Genomic DNA, 19,260 nt, shown 5'->3' with positions numbered 1-19,260 from the left:
CAGATTAAGTCTGAGGTAACAAGGTATTTCTTGATAATGAACTTAGAATTGGACATAACTTATCTGTTGCAAACAGTGCTGGTTAGCCATTGGCCTCCCCCTGAGGGACCATGGTCTGTTCCTGTACAATTTATGAAAATTGAGAAGTAGTATGGTGTTTGGAAAAAATTAGAAAATCAGAGAAGTAGTATGCTGTTTGCAGGCAGACACATCACAAAAAGGGACAGAGAGGAAAGGACTGAGGTATGCACTCTCAGTTCACCTCCCGTGTTTATCAGTCTGATAAGGCTTCCTCCTCTCTAGGGAGCAGTAAATGAAAGGGCAGACAGATGCTGGAAATGATATTCTAACTAGATTCTTTCCACATGAAAGAGACATTAAGGGTGGAGTACAAGTGCTTTCTTCTAACATCACTGTTTACTGAATGTTAACTTAAACAAAACAATACATTTTACTCATAAATATTTAATTTTTTTTTAATATTTAATTTTGAAGGGCTTAAGTTACTAATAGATTATTCAAAACATTTATAATATAAGGCAGCGCCTGTGGCTCAAAGGAGTAGGGCGCTGGCCCCATATACTGGAGGTGGTGGGTTCAAACCCGGCCCTGGCCAAAAACTGCAAAAAAAAAAAAAAAATTATAATATTAATATTTTGTCACAGCACATCTTACCAAAATAAGTCTTTGAAATGGAGTGAGTTTCTCCCAAGGAAAATTTATAGGATTACGCATATCTTCATTTTCATTCCAAACTTCACCTACATATAATTTAGAGAAGGAAACTGAGATCAATAATGAAGTACTTGGTATCACTAAAAGATATAATGAAAATTTGTTACAAAATTGTTAAGTATTTTTAAAAACATGGCTGACTTTTATTTCTATTTTATTTATTTATTTTTTATTTTTTGAGATGGAGTCTCATTTTCTTGCCCTGGTACAGTGCTGTGGCATCATAGCTCACAGCAACCTCAAACTCTTGGGCTCAAGTGATCCTCTTGCTTCATCCTCCCAAGGAGTTGGTACTATAGGCACTGGCCACAACACCTGGCTGTTTTTAGAGACAGGGTCTCACTCTTGCTCAGGCTGGTTTTATGCTTCTGAGCTTAACCAATCCACCTTCCAGAGAGCTATGATTAGAGGTGTGAGCCACCGCTCCCAGCCCCATGGCAGACTTTTCAAGTGAGCTTGGTTTCCTTAGGATTTGAGACATCACTACTTCCTTAATACCTCAAAAGAGGTAGACATTAAGGTAGATTTAAGTTTCAGCTTGGTCCAACTGAAGTGGTTGATGAATAGTGGTAAGATGATGGACAGGTGAAAGAATAATATGCAAAGCAAAGGGCATAGTCAATGCTTTATAACCTGCTCTAGCAGATGTGACATTTTTTCTGATAAATATAAACTAGTAACTCTAGAGGTTAGGGATTTCTATTCAAAACCCATCTGGAATATATATATGTATGTATTATATTTTTATTTCAGTTCCATTTTATATATAATATAATGGAGTAATACATATATATAAAATGGAACTGAAATAAAAATATAATATGGTTATGAAATTTTTGAACAATTAAATATTATATTTATATATTTTTTAATACTGACCCATCTACTACTTCAATAGAGTCCTAGTGGATCGGTCTTGCCACCTTGTCAGTCTTGTCTTCCTACCTTGAAAGGTGGGAAGTCTTTCAGTTTTCAACTGTCTCAGATGAAGTTATCATCTCTGCCTACTTTTTTCCCTATGGTATTTTCACATTGTCTAACTTTAAATACAACTTAGATGATAGAAATAGCTTTTTGGAATATTGTTATGTTATTGTTAAAAAACATGATACATTAACATATATATTTGGGGTTATTTGCAAAATAAAAAAATGTTCACTTTACAAAAAATGTCAATAAAGAGTTATTTAAAATAAAAGTTACTTTTGTCTTACAGTATAATAAATTATGGGTTATAAATAGATTAGTGATAGATGTAACAAAACAAAACAATGACTTAGAGAGAAAACACTAGGGGAGGAGGAGACTTTAATCAGAACTGGAAATCAAGAGGGTATAAAAGAAAAAAATCAGACATAATTGGCTAGATGAACATTTAAACATTTGTATAGTATAGATACTATAAACAAATCGATAATAAACGTATTTGGAAAAAATATTTGAGTAAAGAGGCTCAAATATATAATACAACAAAATGTTAATTATACGTAACACTAGTAAGATTCTTACAAATGGTCAAAAGGAAATAAACAATCTAGTAGGACAAAGTGGGATAAAGTATATGAATAGGCAAATCCAAATGACCAATACACATCAGAAAAGATACTTAATCAACTGAGGTCTGTGTTCTAACAAAAAAAGAACTAAAAAAGAAAAAAATACTTAAACTTTCTAACAGAGAAATTAAAATAAAAGTATTTCAAACATTTCAGATGTGCAAAAATTAAAAAAAATCAATACTCTTGTTGGAAAAGGGGCATTCATATTGCTAGCAGAAATATAAATTATCAGACTTTTAAAGAAAGCAAGCTGGCAGCAAAAAATGATTTACTTTTGACTCAGTAATTCCAATTCTGATTATTTATTCTATAGTAATAAACCTAAAGGAAATATGTATAAAGATGTTTATGTTGTTGCATGGCATAATTGTATATTATGGCAAAAATCTGGAAGCAAAGTAGGGGAAAATGTAGAAGGAAACAAATTAGGTTGTATCCTGAGTGGGGATGTTATGGATGAAAGTGGCAGGAAAAAAATAGGAAGATAAGTTCAAAATGAGAAAAGAAAAGGGAAAATATGTGCTAAAAATAGTAAATGATTTTCATTTAAAATAAGCACATAATTTTAAAAACACATCTGTTAAAATGAGGGTTGTTTTATGTAGGCTTGTTCAGACTCAGTGTTCAAAACTAGTGTGGTGTAATAAAACTAGTGCAGTCTACTTAATCTCTTTGAAATACTAATTTTTTATTAGGGTTTTCCATCAACAAAAATGAAGTTCAAAATAATCACTTCGGGAGGCAGAGCATGATGGCGGACAGGACGGATGTGTAGCCCACCTCTCCCAAGCCACCAGGTGAGAGGAAAGGCGGTCTGGACCTTCCCTGTGTGTGGATTATTGGAGTGGACAGACAGCTGGAGACGCCCAGCGAACTGGCGGTTTGCTACATATGAGGGGTAATTTAAAATCACAGACTCTGTTGTAGAGATTCATCCCTGCTTGGCCGTGCCGGCCAGCAGGCCCCTCCCCCATGGAGGTCAGCAGCTTGTAAATGCTGACAAAATCCAATTGACAAGTAATTAATCCTGAACTGAGGGAGGCATCCAAAAGGAGAGCCACTCAAAACCACAGGGAGCTGGGCAAACTGTTGGACAATTGAAGGGAAGGGATCCTGCCCGGGAAACAGACATTTTGAACTACCCAAAAGGGCGGGCACCTTTCCCCCAGGTGTTGGAGGGGGCTGGCGGTTCAGGCTGCGCAGCGAACTGGCGGACGCCCATCCAAAACTCTGAACCATAAAACTCAGAATAAATCCCCCAACCGCTCCAACCACGGGAACGGCTTGAAGCCTAGGACCCGGCTTTGGATTCTGGGGCTGCGGAGCAACTGAAGCCGTGGACCGGCTTTGGCTGCTGAAGCCCAGGGAACCAGCTACAGGAGATACCGCGCGAACTCAGCACCACTCCCCTTATGGCCGATTGCAGTCGCCAGTTTGCGGGGGAACCTGGGAGCAGAGTGGAGGGACTTAGGAAGCGTGGACACCTGCACTGAGTGGGAGGGTCGGTCACAAGTGCTGTCCGGAGGAGAACAGCCAAGGTTGCACAATTCTTAGGCAACAAACTTTTACAGAAACTCCAAAATGGCGATGGCCATGGAAGGTGGTTACCATGGTAATGGTATAAACTGTAAACCAGGTATAAGTCTCAAAACCACTCACAGCGCCACCTGGTGTCCAGAAAGTATATTGCAGTATGAATATATTCCTACGAAAGTTGATCCCTACAGCAGACATATAGACATTTATAGGTATATTTCTACCACAAGAATACTTTTGCAGTTGGTGCCTTTTTTTTTGTTTTTTGTTTTTCGTGGTTTTTTTTACATTTTTTTTGCTGTTGTTTTCTTTTTGTCTGATTTTCCCTCACCATTTTCTTAGAGGAGATTTCGATAATTTTTTATTATTACATTTTATATAGATATATTTTTTATTTCTATGTCTTCTAATTTTAATTTCTTCTTTCTTCTCACTTACCATTCCCTCTAACACCACTTTTCTCTCTCTTTTTTTCCTTTCTTTCAATTATTTTATGATTATCACTATTTTTATTGCAGTTGTTCTTATATTGCTGTTGTCGTGTCTATTGCTTGTATGTTTATGTGTTTCCGTCTATCTCTGTATCTATGGGTCCATGTGCCTGGTAACCTTTGTATCTATTTATTTGTTCATTTGGTCTCAATGAGCTTGGTGTTACGACCTGTAACCCTGAGCTCCTAACACCCCCCTCCACTCTCACTCCGTGATCTGGAGACCTGCCCCCTCAGGAGTCCAGATTCTTGGCTGAACTCTCAAGAGGTATAGACAGGACCTGGACTGCAGCTGGCCAGTGCTGACTCTGTAGCAAAGGAGCGAGAAGACAACGGTCGGCTGAGAGGGAATTACACTGGAGTGGTGGTGCCCCGAGGTGCAGAGCAACAGCCATCTTCAGCAATAACAAGGCCCACCCCCAGATATCCCATAGCCTCTCCTCCTGTCTTCCTGGGCAACCAGATGAGGCCGAGCATCGTCTCAGATGGCAACCACCATGGAACAGACCTGGGACTGAAACACAGGCCCCGTGAGTAAAGGGTTTTCCTGAGACGGTACCGACCTGGGTGGAACACGGGGACTAGAAAACACACCCGCAGAGCCGGGAAACTCCTAGGGTGCGGCTGATCCAGAGAACCGCTCTACTGAGCCTAAGACACACTGGCCCTTAGGGGATCACCAGCCTATAGACAAAGGAGGCCAAGAGGCTACAGCCAACAACTGATCATGCTGCGAATACAAACCTGCAGGACTAAAGACAGGGCCTGAGGCACAGGTTCTGGGAACTCAAATCAGCCTCTCTTCTGCAGAGGAATCTGGCAAGGTCAGAAACAAACTCCCACAGGGTTGTTCCCTTCACCCAGTAACATAAACTAAGGGTGGGGCTGGAACTGAGTGAACACCTCCAGCCTCCATCAAGTGCCCGAGGTTGACAGGCCACACCACTCCCTACTGGATAAAGACAGAGAATAGGGGACTAGTCGAGCAGACACAGACTACCTTGTGACTTAGGCAGGTGCAAACCCCTGGAGTATCTGCTTACTGCAGACAACTGACTGGGTCACAGCCCTGTGGGGCTAGCAGAGACTGGGTGTGACAGAGCTGCAAGGTGGGGAAGGAGGCATCAATCTTCCCAGACTGATCTATTTACTGGTGGCTCTTCCTGACTCCACGCAGCACTGGAGCAAGCCATTTTAGAGCAGTCACCAGACCCCTGTGACCCAGTTCCCAGGGACCTCTTGAACTCTCCCACCCGAGGCAGCTGCTGACTGAGACAATTGACTTGGACCTTTTGAACTGAGTCACTCACCTGGGGACTATCCAGGTGGTGCCCTGGGTGTGTGGTTGTAGGAAGGTTTGATTTTCCTTTTCCATTTGTTGCCTGTGGTGGGTGGGGTGACTTAATTGCTGGTATTTCTCCACAGCTGAGACTTCAACACAGAGTAACTGTTTCACTAGGGTCACATAGAAACCAGCTGAAAACAAGTCAGAACCACTTAGCCCCTCTACACCAAACAGGGCCCCAGTTTCTCAGGCCACAGCACTGTACGGGTCCTTGACAAAACACCAGAGGAAAATCAAAGGGAGTAAAACAATCATGGGGCAGAATCAGCGGAAAAACTCTGGTAACATGAATAACCAGAATAGATCAACCCCCCCAAGGAAAGATACGGCAGATGTAATTGAAGATCCCATTCACAAACAACTGGCTGAGATGTCAGAAATCAAATTCAGAATTTGGATGGCAAACAAGATTAACAAAATGGAATTAGGAATTCGTGGAGAAATTCAAAAGCTGTCTCAAGAATTTAACGAATTTAAAGACAAAACCACGAAAGACTTAGACACACTGAAACAAGAATTTGCAGCCCTCAAAGATATGAAAAATACAGTGGAATCCCTTAGCAACAGAATGGACCAAGCAGAAGAAAGGATCTCCGACATTGAAGATAAAGCCTTTGAACGCTCCCAAACTCTCAAAGAGGAAGAGAAATGGAGAGCAAAAATGGATCACTCACTCAGAGAGCTCTGGGATAACTCGGAGAAGGCAAATATCTGTCTCATAGGAATTCCTGAAACACATGAAGTGGCCTCACTGGGCGCAGAGGCCCTTCTGCATGAAATTATGAAAGAGAATTTTCCAGACATGCCTAGAGAACCTGAAATTCAGATAGCAGATAGCTTCAGAACCCCAGCACGACTCAACCCCAATAAGACATCCCCCAGGCATATCATAATTAACTTCACTAAAGTTAATATGAAGGAGAAAATTCTCAAAGCTGCCAGGAGAAAGAAATCTATTACCTTCAAAGGGAAGAACATTAGAATGACTGCAGATCTCTCTGCTGAAACTTTTCAAGCCAGAAGAGGGTGGTCATCAATGTTTAATCTCCTCAAGCAAAATAACTTTCAACCCCGGATCTTGTACCCAGCTAAACTGAGTTTCATTTACGACGGAGAAATTAAATACTTTAATGACATACATATGCTAAAGAAATTTGCCATAACTAAACCAGCTCTTCAGGATATTCTCAGACCTATCCTCCATAATAACCAACCCAATCCTCTACTACAAAAGTAAACTCACTCAGAAACTTCTGATCAAACTCTAACTTCCACAATGGCAAAAGGATTAAAAATGCCCACTGGACTTTCAAAAAACTCAATACCCCAAATTTCACCAAACTTATCAATGCTCTCCATTAATGTGAATGGCTGAAACTGCCCTCTAAAGAGACATAGGTTAGCTGACTGGATACAAAAACTCAGGCCAGACATTTGTTGCATACAAGAGTCACATCTTAACTTAAAAGACAAATACAGACTCAGGGTGAAAGGATGGTCATCCATATTTCAGGCAAATGGTAACCAAAAAAAAGCAGGAGTTGCAATTTTATTTGCGGACACAATAGGCTTTAAACCAATAAAAGTAAGGAAGGACAAAAATGGTCACTTCATATTTGTTAAGGGTAAGACTCGATATGATGAGATTTCAATTATTAATATCTATGCACCCAACCAGAATGCACCTCAATTTATAAGAGAAACTCTAACATACATGAGCAACTTGATTTCCTCCAACTCTATAATAGTCAGAGATTTTAACACTCCTTTGGCAGTGCTGGATCGATCCTCCAACAAAAAGCTGAGTAAAGAAATTCTAGATTTAAATCTAACCATCCAGCATTTAGATTTAGCTGACATCTACAGAACATTTCATCCCAAAAAAACTGAATACACATACTTCTCATCAGCCCACGGAACTTACTCCAGAATCGATCACATCTTAGGTCACAAGTCTAACCTCAGCAAATTTAAAGGAATAGAAATTATTCCATGCATCTTCTCAGACCATCATGGAATAAAACTTGAGATGAGTAACAATAGGAATCTGCATACACATACAAAAACATGGAAGTTAAATAACCTTATGCTGAATGATAGCTGGGTCAGAGATGAGATCAAGAAGGAAATTGCCAAATTTCTGGAACAAAACGACAATGAAAACACGAACTATCAGAACCTCTGGGTCACAGCAAAGGCAGTTATAAGAGGGAAATTTATAGCACTGCAAGCCTTCCTCAGGGGAATGGAAAAAGAGGAAGTAAGCAACTTAATGCGACATTTCAAGAGACTGGAAATGGAAGAACAATCCAACCCCAAATCCAGTAAAAGAAAAGAAATAACCAAAATCAGAGCAGAACTAAATGAAATTGAAAACAAAAGAATAATACAACAGATCAATAAATCAAAAAGCTGGTTTTTTGAAAAGGTCAACAAAATAGATAAACCTTTGGCCAACCTAATCAGGAAAAAAAGAGTAAAATCTCTAATCTCATCAATCAGAAATAACAAAGACGAAATAACAACAGACTCCTCAGAAATCCAAAAAATCCTTAATGAATATTACAAGAAACTATACTCTCAGAAATATGAAAATCTGAAGGAAATCGACCGTTACTTGGAAACACGTCACCTTCCAAGACTTAATCAAAAACAAGTGGAAATGTTGAATGGGTCCATATCAAGTTCAGAAATATCATCAACCATACAAAATCTCCCCAAAAAGAAAAGCCTGGGACCAGATGGTTTCACGTCAGAATTCTACCAAACCTTTAAAGAAGAATTAGTACCTATACTACTCAACCTGTTCCAAAAGTTAGAAAAAGAAGGAAGACTACCCAACACATTCTATGAAGCAAACATCACCCTGATCCCCAAACCAGGAGAAGACCCAACAAAAAAAGAAAATTATAGACCAATATCACTAATGAATATAGATGCAAAAATATTCAACAAGATACTAACAAACAGAATCCAGCAACATATCAAACAAATCATACATCATGACCAAGTCGGTTCTATCCCAGGGTCTCAAGGCTGGTTCAATATACGTAAATCTATAAATGTAATACAGCACATAAACAAATTAAAAAACAAAGACCATATGATTCTCTCAATTGATGCAGAAAAAGCTTTTGATAACATCCAACATCCATTCATGATTAGAACACTTAAGAAAATTGGTATAGAAGGGACATTTCTTAAACTGATAGAGGCCATCTACAGCAAACCCACAGCCAATATCATATTGAATGGAGTTAAATTGGAATCATTTCCACTTAGATCTGGAACCAGACAAGGCTGCCCATTGTCTCCATTGCTCTTTAACATTGTAATGGAAGTTTTAACCACCGCAACTAGGGAAGAAAAGGTGATCAAGGGTATCCACATAGGGTCAGAAGAGATCAAACTTTCGCTCTTCGCAGATGATATGATTGTATATCTGGAAAATACTAGGGACTGTACTACAAAACTCTTAGAAGTGATTAAGGAATACAGCAGTGTCTCAGGTTACAAAATCAACATTCATGAATCGGTAGCCTTTATATACACCAACAATAGTCAAGTTGAAAAAACAATTAAGGACTCTATCCCATTCACAGTAGTGCCAAAGAAGATGAAATACTTGGGAGTTTATCTAACAAAGGACGTGAAAGATCTCTATAAAGAGAACTATGAAACTCTAAGAAAAGAGATAGCTGAGAATGTTAACAAATGGAAAAATATACCATGCTCATGGTTGGGAAGAATCAACGTTGTTAAAATGTCCATACTACCCAAAGCAATATATAATTTCAATGCAATCCACATTAAAGCTCCACTGTCATACTTTAAAGATCTTGAAAAAATAATTCTTCGTTTTATATGGAATCAGAAAAAACCTCGAATAGCCAAGACATTACTCAAAAATAAAAACAAAACAGAAGGAATCATGCTAGCAGACCTCAGACTATACTACAAATCGATAGTGATCAAAACAGCATGGTACTGGCACAAAAACAGAGAAGTAGATATCTGGAACAGAATAGAGAACCGAGAGATGAACCCGGCCACTTACCGTTATTTTATCTTTGACAACCCAATGAAAAACATTCAGTGGGGAAAAGATTCCCTATTTAACAAATGGTGCTGGGTGAACTGGCTGGCAACCTGTAGAAGACTGAAACTGGATCCACACCTCTCACCATTAACCGAGATAGACTCTCACTGGATTAAAGATTTAAACCTAAGACATGAAACTATAAAAATACTAGAAGAGAGTGTAGGGAAAACCCTTGAAGAAATTGGGTTGGGCGAGCTTTGTATGAGAAGGACCCCCCGGGCAATTGAAGCTGCTTCAAAAATACACTATTGGGACTTGATCAAACTAAAAAGCTTCTGCACAGCCAAGAACACAGTAAGTAAAGCAAGCAAACAGCCCTCAGAATGGGAGAAGATATTTGCAGGTTATGTCTCTGACAAAGGTTTAATAACCAGAATCCACAGAGAACTCAAACGCATTAGCAAGAAAAGAACAAGGGATCCCATTGCAGGCTGGGCAAGGGACTTGAAGAGAAACTTCTCTGAAGAAGACAGGCGTGCGGCCTTCAGACATATGAAAAAATGCTCATCATCTTTAATCATCAGAGAAATGCAAATCAAAACTACTTTGAGATATCATCTAACTCCAGTGAGACTGGCCTATATCACAAAATCCCAAGACCAGAGATGTTGGCGTGGATGTGGAGAAAAGGGAACACTTTTGCACTGCTGGTGGGAATGCAAATTAATACATTCCTTTTGGAAAGATGTTTGGAGAACACTTAGAAATCTAAAAATAGATCTGCCATTCAATCCTGTAATCCCCCTACTGGGCATATATCCAGAAGACCAAAAATCACACCATAAAAAAGATATTTGTATCAGAATATTTATTGCAGCCCTATTCATAATTGCCAAGTCATGGAAAAAGCCCAAGTGCCCATCGATCCATGAATGGATTAATAAATTGTGGTATATGTACACCATGGAATATTATGTAGCCTTAAAGAAAGATGGAGACTTTACTTCTTTCATGTTTACATGGATGGAGCTGGAACATATTCTTCTTAGTAAAGTGTCTCAAGAATGGAAGAAAAAGTACCCAATGTACTCACCCTTATTATGAAACTAATGTAGGACCTTCACCTGAAAGCTATATCCCAGTTATAACCTAAGAATAGGGAGAAAGGGGAAAGGGAAGAGAGGGAGGGGGGAGGGAGGGGGATTAATGGGATTATACCTGCGGTGCATCTTACAAGGGTATATGTGAATCCTAGTAAATGTGGAATGTAAAGGTCTTAGCAAAATAACTAAGAAAATGCTACAAAAGCTATGTTAACTAATGTGATGAAAATGTGTCAAACGATCTATGAACCAAGTGTATGGTGCCCCACAATCATACTAATGTACACAGCTGTGGTTTAATAAAAAAAAAAAATCACTTCATTAGATTATTATGAAGATTACATTGAAATAACATCAATGCTTAGAATATAGTTATGTTTCTACTTTCATTTTTTAATAATGTAAGTTATTGAACTATAAAATTGAAAATCTATATACACACGTGTACTTGAGTTAGATTAAAACATTGACTGCATTCTTACTCTCCTCTGGTGGTTTTGTACTTTCCTTCGGTGAAACATTTTCTGGGCAGAAAGGTGTGCTGACCAAAGAATAAACATTCTCACTGTTCTTGAAATTATTCCATTGCAATACGTTTGATAAAAGGGATCTGCATAGAAGTGAAAATGGTTCCAGTTGACGGCTGACATACTGGCACTGCTTCCACCTGGTGCCTGAAAGCCACTGAAGATGTTGGTTTCTACGGATTGCAAATAAGCCTAATAGAAAAGGAAAAAAATTATATTAGAAGAGATAAATCCTTTACCTTTTAATTACTCATTAGAAAGCAGATAATTAACACAAATTTGTTATTGAGAAAAGAAGCTATTTACATAAATATTACTAAAAGGCAATTCTTTTTATTGTGGTAAAAACATATAATATAAAATTTATCAACTTAACCATTTTTAAGTGTGTAGTTCAGTTAGTGATAAGTACATTCATTTTGTTGTGAAACAGATCTCCAGAACTTTTTCTGCAAATCTGAAACTACCTGGGATGGAGGAACCTGCAAGCTTCTGATTTTAATATTCTTCTTTCTTATTCAACAAAGGAGGAAAGAAAAGCTTCATTTTTCTTTGCCACACCCCTTTTACTGAAAAGGTTTCTTCTGCAAAATTTGGATTCTGTCAAAAGGCACTTACAGACCTAGAGGGCCACATTTCACCTTAAGCCCTCAGGTTTAGAGTGCCCCTCCTTCCAGATCTGGAAAACCACCATTCTACTTTTAGTTTCTAGGAATTCCACTACTAAGTGGAATCATCCAATATTCGTCTTTTTGTGGGCTAGCTTATTTCGATTAGTGTAATAGCTTCAAGGTTTATCCATGTTGTAGTATGTGACAAGAGTTTCTTCTTTTTAAAGACTGAATAATATTCCGTTGTATATTTATGACACATTTTGTTTATCCATTTAACCAGTGGCGGACATTTGGGATGCTTCCACCTCTTGGCTATTGTAAATAGTGCTGCTACGAATGTGCATGTACAAATATCTCTTTCATATTTTGCTTTAAATTATTTTGGATATATGCTCAGTGTGGGATTGCTGAATCTTATAGTAGCTCTGTTTTTCATTTTTTGAGGAAACTCCATACTTTTTTCCATAGTGGTTGCACCATTTTATAATCCCATGAAGAGTGCATAATTCCTTCACGTTCTCATCAATACTTGTTGTTATTATTATTTTTTAGTAGCCATCTCAATGGGTAGGAGGTGATACCTCATTGTGGTTTAGATATGCATTTCTCTGATGATTAGTGATATTGATAACCTTTCATATGTTTGTCAGCCATTTGTATATAATTTTTGAAGAAATGTCTATTCATGTCCTTTGTCCATTTTTAAATTGGGTTATTTGATTTTTATTTTGTTGAGTTATAGGAGTTCTTTATATATTCTGCACATTAACTCCTTATCAGATAGATGATTTGCAAATATTTTCTCCCATTCTATAGGTTGATTATGTCCTTTGATGCACAAAAATTTTAAGTTTGATGCAATCCCATTTATCAACTTTTGTTTTGTTATCCATTCTTTTGGTGTTAGATCCGAAACGCCAATTTCTGAGTCCCATGTCACAAAGCTTTTCCCTTGTGTTTTCTTCATACAGAAGCTTTCTTGTACAGATGAATCACTTTTCTCTTGCTGCTTTCAAGATTCTGTCTTGCCTCTGACTTTAAACAGTTTGATTATAATGTGTCTTGGTGTGTTTCTTTTTTAATTTATGCTGGTGGCATTCCTTGAGCCTCTTGAATCTGTATGTCTATTTCTCTTCTCATATTTAGGAAGATTTTGTTGATAATTTTTTCAAATAAATTCTCTACTCATTTCTTTCTGCTTCTTCTCATTCTCCTCCTCCTTCTCTCTCTCCTCTTCCTTCTTGTCCCATAATGCATATATTGGTCCACATGCTAATCTTCCATAAGTCCCTTAGGATTTTTTTCCTTTTTTTCTTTTTGCTCCTCTGATTTGATAATTTAAATGATACATCTTCAAGCTTGCTGATTCTTTTTTCTGTCTAATTAAATCTGTTGTTAAATCCATCTAAGAAAGTTTCAGTTTAATTATTGTATTTTTCAGCTCTAGAATTTGTTTCATTCCTTTTTATAGTTTTTATGTCTTTGCTGATAGTCTCATTTTGTTCATGTACCATTTTCCTGATTTCATTTAGTTCCCTCACTGAATATCTTTATGACAGTTATTTTAAATTCTTTGTCAGGCAGCTGATAGATCTGCATTTATTTAGGGTTGGTTCCTGCAATTGTATTTTGTTTCTTTGATTGAGCCATGTTTCCCTATTTCTTTGTATGTCTTATAATTACTTTTTCTGGGATTGGGCACCTGGAAAAACAAATACTTCTTTCAGTCTTTGATACTTTGGTAGCTTTGTGCAGGGGAAGATCTTTACCAATTAGCTAAGCTGGAAGTTTTGGGATCTCTTTATATATATATGTTTTATTTTATTTATTATTATTATTATTTTTTTTTGTAGAGACAGAGTTTTATTTTATCATCCTTGGTAGAGTGCCATGGCGTCACACAGCTCACAGCAACCTCCAACTCCTGGAGCTTAGGCGATTCTCTTGCCTCAGCCTCCTGAGTAGCTGGGACCACAGGCATCCGCCACAATGCCGGGCTATTTTTTTGTTGCAGTTTGGCTGGGCTGGGTTGAACTCACCCCCCTCAGTATATGGGGCCAGCGCCCTACCCACTGAGCCACAGGTGGAGCCCATCTCTTAAATATTTTTATGATCTCTTGCTCCTCCTTATTTCTTCCTGTAAAACTGTACTTCTAATTTGCTCTGACCTTTGTCTTTAGTGGCTGCCAAACTCTGGCACCAGTCTTGTCAGTATTCTGAGTCAGGCAAGAGAGAAACCAGTCCCTTGGCAGGATCCTATACAAGCCAGAATATTGAATGCATTGTATCATTCATGTGTTTGTTTCCATACACCAGTGGAACTTTATATGGGAGGTTTCCTCCCAATTGCTTCGCATTATGCCATATGGCAGGAGGGCAGGAATAGACATGTGTCAAATGACGCAAAATTTCCTATCTCTTTCACTAGAATCTGTTCTTTGTTTTACAATGGCCCAGATGCTGTTGCTTCTCAACTGACTTCTAGAGTTCCACAGGTATGTGGATCTCTATATTGTCATTAACTTGGTGTCTCTGTGGGTAAGGAGAGGGTATAGTTTCCTAATCTGCTATCTTGCTGACATCACTCTTCCCCTACCCATAAAAGGCAAATTTTAAAGGAGATTTATATGTAAAAAATTGTAGGATGGACCTGGAACATATTCTTAGTAAAGTATCTCAAGAATGGAAGAAAATGTATCCAATGTACTCAGCCCTACTATGAAACTAATTTAAGGCTTTCATATGAAAGCTATAACCCAGTTATAACCTAAGAATATGGGGAAGGAGGAGAGGGAGAGAAGGGAGGGCGGAGGGAGGGTGATAAGTGGGATTACACCTGTGGTGCATCTTACAAGGGTACATGTGAAACTTAGTAAAGGTAGAATATAAATGTCTTAACACAATAACTAAAAAAAAAAAAGAAAACATTGTAACATTTGATTATGATTGGAATCCTGATAAGGGTTAAAAGTCTTTGTTATTTATCATGGTGCTCACTATTCAGTGCAAGAAAAAATTGGAAACAACTTAAGTGTCTAAGTTAAGGCAGGTGGTGAAATACATTTTGATATATCCCAAAATTGGAATGTTGTGGAAACATTAAATAAAGTCTAACTATATGGATAGAGATTACTTGTGTTGTTTATTTGAAAAATGATAGGCATACATGAATCTGTACAACTAAGTCATCTTTTCTTTTAGAAATACATAAATACACGTGTAGGAAAAATATAAAATACACAAAAATAATAGTGATACTATCTTTGGATGATGGAATCACAAAAATTTTATTCTTTTTTCTTATCAGAAATTCTAATGGTTTTAATAATAAACACATATTACTTTTATAGTTATAAAATTATACTGGAAGCTATTTTTTTTTTGTTTGTTTGTTTCATGAAGTACACTGGGAATGGTTTCATGATACCAAGTGCAATAGACACCTCTTAAACTGGCTGCCCAAAATGAAATCCCGGCTCCCTCCTTGCATGACTTTGTCTTTTGGTAATAGATGATTATTTCAGGTGTGGACTCCTGACCATGGCCGTAACACTCAGATTCATCCTCCTGGGAATATGGAATCTAGAACTTTGAGGCACAAAGTCTGAGAACTGTTCAAAGCTGAGTCATGTAATAGTAGTCACTGGTTCTATTGCTTTGGTGTTTGGTGTTTACATTTTTCTTGGGCTTTTCTGAAATACACTATAATCCTTCCAAAAAATTTTTTTTGAGACAGTCTCAAGCTGTCACCCTGGGTAGAGTGCTGTGGTGTCATAGCTCACAGCAACCTCAAACTCTTGGGTTTCAGCAGTTCTCTTGTCTCAGCCTCCCAAGTAGCTGGGACTACAGGTGCCCGCCACAATACCTGGCTTTTTTTTTTTTTTTTTTTGGTTGTTGTTGTCGTCGTTGTTTGGCAGATCCAGACTGGATTTGAGCCTGCCAGCTCCGGTGTATGTGGCTGGTGCCCTAGATGCTGAGCGACAGGCGTTGAGCCTCTTCCAGATTTTTTGATTGTTTTTGTTTAAACTATTTAGTTATTTTTTTGTCTTTTGCAAGCAAAATAATTGTAACAAATCCATAAGACCATTCACTGATTCAACAGTCAGTTACCAAACATCTACTTGGTACCATGCTTTGGTATAAGTAAAAACAAGCAAAAACCAAAACACAATAGAACTATCCATATTTATTATATACTTCATAGCAAATATTTTCATGTTTTTGTTCTGACTTCTAGTCTTTGCTAATAGTCTTCAAACACTTGACAAAGTTTAACTGAAATGAGCATTTTCCCCATAGTGTGAATGTTAGATTTCCTTTAACTTATATATTTGTGAGACTTAAAATGTACAACACAGCACAGTAACACAAATGTATTTAATGACATTTAAATGTATACTTAAAATTGATTAAGGTGATAAATTCTGTTATGTGTTTAATCGCAATGTAAAAAAGTATAGATATTACAAATACATAGCACAGGAACACTTGAAAAGATTGAATAGTTAAGTAATTTTTTCTAACCCTTTGGGATAAGGAAGATTTTTGTGGTTCAAATTTGCAAAAGGTTTTCACAAGAAAGTGAAGGAAAGTTTCTTTGGGTGAGGTAAAGTTTAACTCTTTATTTATTTATTTATTTATTTTTATTAAACCATAGCTGTGTACATTAGTATGATCGTGGGGCACCATACACTTGGTTCATAGATCGTTTGACACATTTTCATCACATTAGTTAACATAGCTTTTGTAGCATTTTCTTAATTATTTAGCTAAGACCTTTACATTCCACATTTACTAGGATTCACATATACCCTTGTAAGATGCACCGCAGGTGTAATCCCATTAATCCCCCTTCTTCCCACCATTAACCAAGACGGACTCTCACTGGATTAAAGATTTAAACCTAAGACATGAAACTATAAAAATACTAGAAGAGAGTGTAGGGAAAACCCTTGAAGAAATTGGGTTGGGCGAGTTTTTTATGAGAAGGACCCCCCGGGCAATTGAAGCTGCTTCAAAAATACACTACTGGAACTTGATCAAACTAAAAAGCTTCTGCACAGTAAAGTTTAACTCTTGATGGTATTTACTGTGTGTGTGCATGTTCTTAATAATTATCATTAGATATTTTGCTTTGAAAACTAGGAATACAAATAGTAATTGTCATTTATTTATTCATTTATTCAAAAAGTATGAGTGCTACTTATGTAATCAACATTATAGTGTATACAATGATGAATTAGTCTAAGAACTAATCTGCTTTCAATCTGCTTTCATTTTAATCAGTTATATAAGTATTCACCTTAGAGATCTTTTAGTATTTTATAAGGAGACATGTTTTTAACAGATTTTTATAAATTCAGAGTAATTTCTTCTACTTACTATTAAGTCTAGGCTGGAGTAAAGCACTTTTAATATTTATCAATATACCAGAATATAAAAATATATGCCATTCTTTTTCTGGTAGGAATCCAATGTCATCCTGCGTTAGATTTTCTTTAGCATTATTTTGCATGATTGTAGTGCAAAGTCGAAAAGAGAAGCAAAGTTTATCTTGATTAAATAGAGCTGAAGAAACTACCTATAGGGGAAATATAATTGTTAGGCTAGGTTATTTAATCACCTAGATTAAATAAGTGTGCAAAAGTTTTGTTAAAAAAAATCTCACCTTAAAAACATTTCTTGTCAATACAGTTATTGCAGTTTTAATATGCTTGTCTAAGAGATCTTTCTCATTTTCCAAGTTAGTATCTTTTGTAATCTTGTGAAGTTTTCTCAGAGATATTCTCTCCTTTTTCAAATTACTTTCTTGTTCTCTGATTTTGAAAATTACTGATGAAACAAAAATTTGACGAAACCATCTTAGGGAGAATTGGTACATGTAGTTAATTTGTGTAAGATCAGAAACCAGAAAGTAGAGCAGGGCACCTCTGGTAGCAATGGGGAGATAGGTTTTGCGTGTTGTTTGGATTTTATGTTCAGCTTTTTTTGTCGCTTTGATGCGCTTTGAAATTTCATTTGATGTCATTTTGGATTTTCTTAAGGTATCTAAAATTTCCTCATCATCCAATACACATCCTAAAGACAAACAAAAATACATTTAAATAAAACTGTAATAATAATAAATAGCTATAATATAAATAATAAATATTAATATTGATTAAATAATAATATTAAATAGCTGTTTCCTTATTCTATGCTCTTTATGTCACAGTTTTTACTATTGGCTTTTTGTTGGTTTTATGTCAGAGATTGGCTCTTATAATGTGAAGTTAGATCATATTTCTAATTAATTTGATTAATAGCACACATACCCTACTTCCCACTTTCTCTATCACTTCTTCTTCTTCTTTTTTTGTTTGAGACAGAGTGTCAGTATGTTGCCCTTGGTAGAGTGTGGTGGCATCACAGCTCACAGTTCTCTTGCCTCAGCCTCCTGAGTAGGTGAGACCACAGGTCCCCACCACAATGCCCGGCTATTTTTTGGTTGCAGTTGTCATTGTTGTTTAGCAGGTCCAGGCTGCCTTTGAACCACCAGCCTCGGGGGATGTGGCTGGTGCCCTACTCAGTGAGCTACGGACGCTGAGCCTCTCTATCACTTCTTTCTATTACTTTAGTGTTTGTAGACTCAACTTGTATTATGGGCATATAAGTGACCATTCTATCATAAAGAATATTTCTACTGTGACTCACTATACGAATGGAACAAATGTTAAAATAAAGTTTCCAGGATGAGTGTGGTGGCTCACCCTTGTAATCCTAGTACTCTGGGAGGCGAGTGTGAGATGAGTGCTTGAATTTAGGCACTTGAGACCAGCATGAGTGAGAGTGAGACCCTGTCTCTAAAAAAAAAAGAAAAGAAAACAACTAGCTGGACATGGTGGCACATGCCTGTAGTCCCAGCTACTTCGGAGGCTGAGGCAGGAGGATTGCTTGAATCCTCCTGAGGCAGGAGTTTTAGGTTGCAGTGAACTATGAGATACCACTGCACCCTAGTCATGGTGACACAGTGAGGCTCTGTCTCAAAAAATTTCCAGAAAATAACAACTATACCATTATTCCATGTTGTGGTCTAAAGTTTTGTATTCTATTCTATATTATTAAGCAAATAAACCTGATCATGACCAATGGAATTCATTTCTCAATCCACTAATAGATTCCAAATCCCCTTTGGAAAAGTATTTCTCTGTAAAACTCAGATAATAACAGATAATAATTGTACCCTCTTCAAATATTTAAGACATCTCTCCAATTTCCATCATAAACTCTTTTATTTTATGGGCTAAACTTTCCCATTTTCATGAAATG

General features: G+C 37.2%; 1 protein-coding gene across 1 annotated transcript in view; it reads right to left on the bottom strand.

The window, feature by feature from the left end:
- Positions 1-19,260, bottom strand: part of DNAH14 (dynein axonemal heavy chain 14) — an 862,921-nt gene that overhangs the window by 94,869 nt on the left and 748,792 nt on the right. The window contains 4 exon segments of the mRNA XM_053607548.1: positions 676-761; positions 11,294-11,530; positions 17,335-17,533; positions 17,621-18,030. Of these exon segments, the coding sequence (XP_053463523.1) occupies positions 676-761; positions 11,294-11,530; positions 17,335-17,533; positions 17,621-18,030 (932 nt within the window).

This window comes from Nycticebus coucang, chromosome 10, assembly GCF_027406575.1.
Source record: "Nycticebus coucang isolate mNycCou1 chromosome 10, mNycCou1.pri, whole genome shotgun sequence".
NCBI classification, from domain to species: Eukaryota; Metazoa; Chordata; class Mammalia; order Primates; family Lorisidae; genus Nycticebus; species Nycticebus coucang.
Note: the sequence above shows the minus strand (reverse complement) of the source record. Positions and strands in the feature narration are given on the sequence as shown.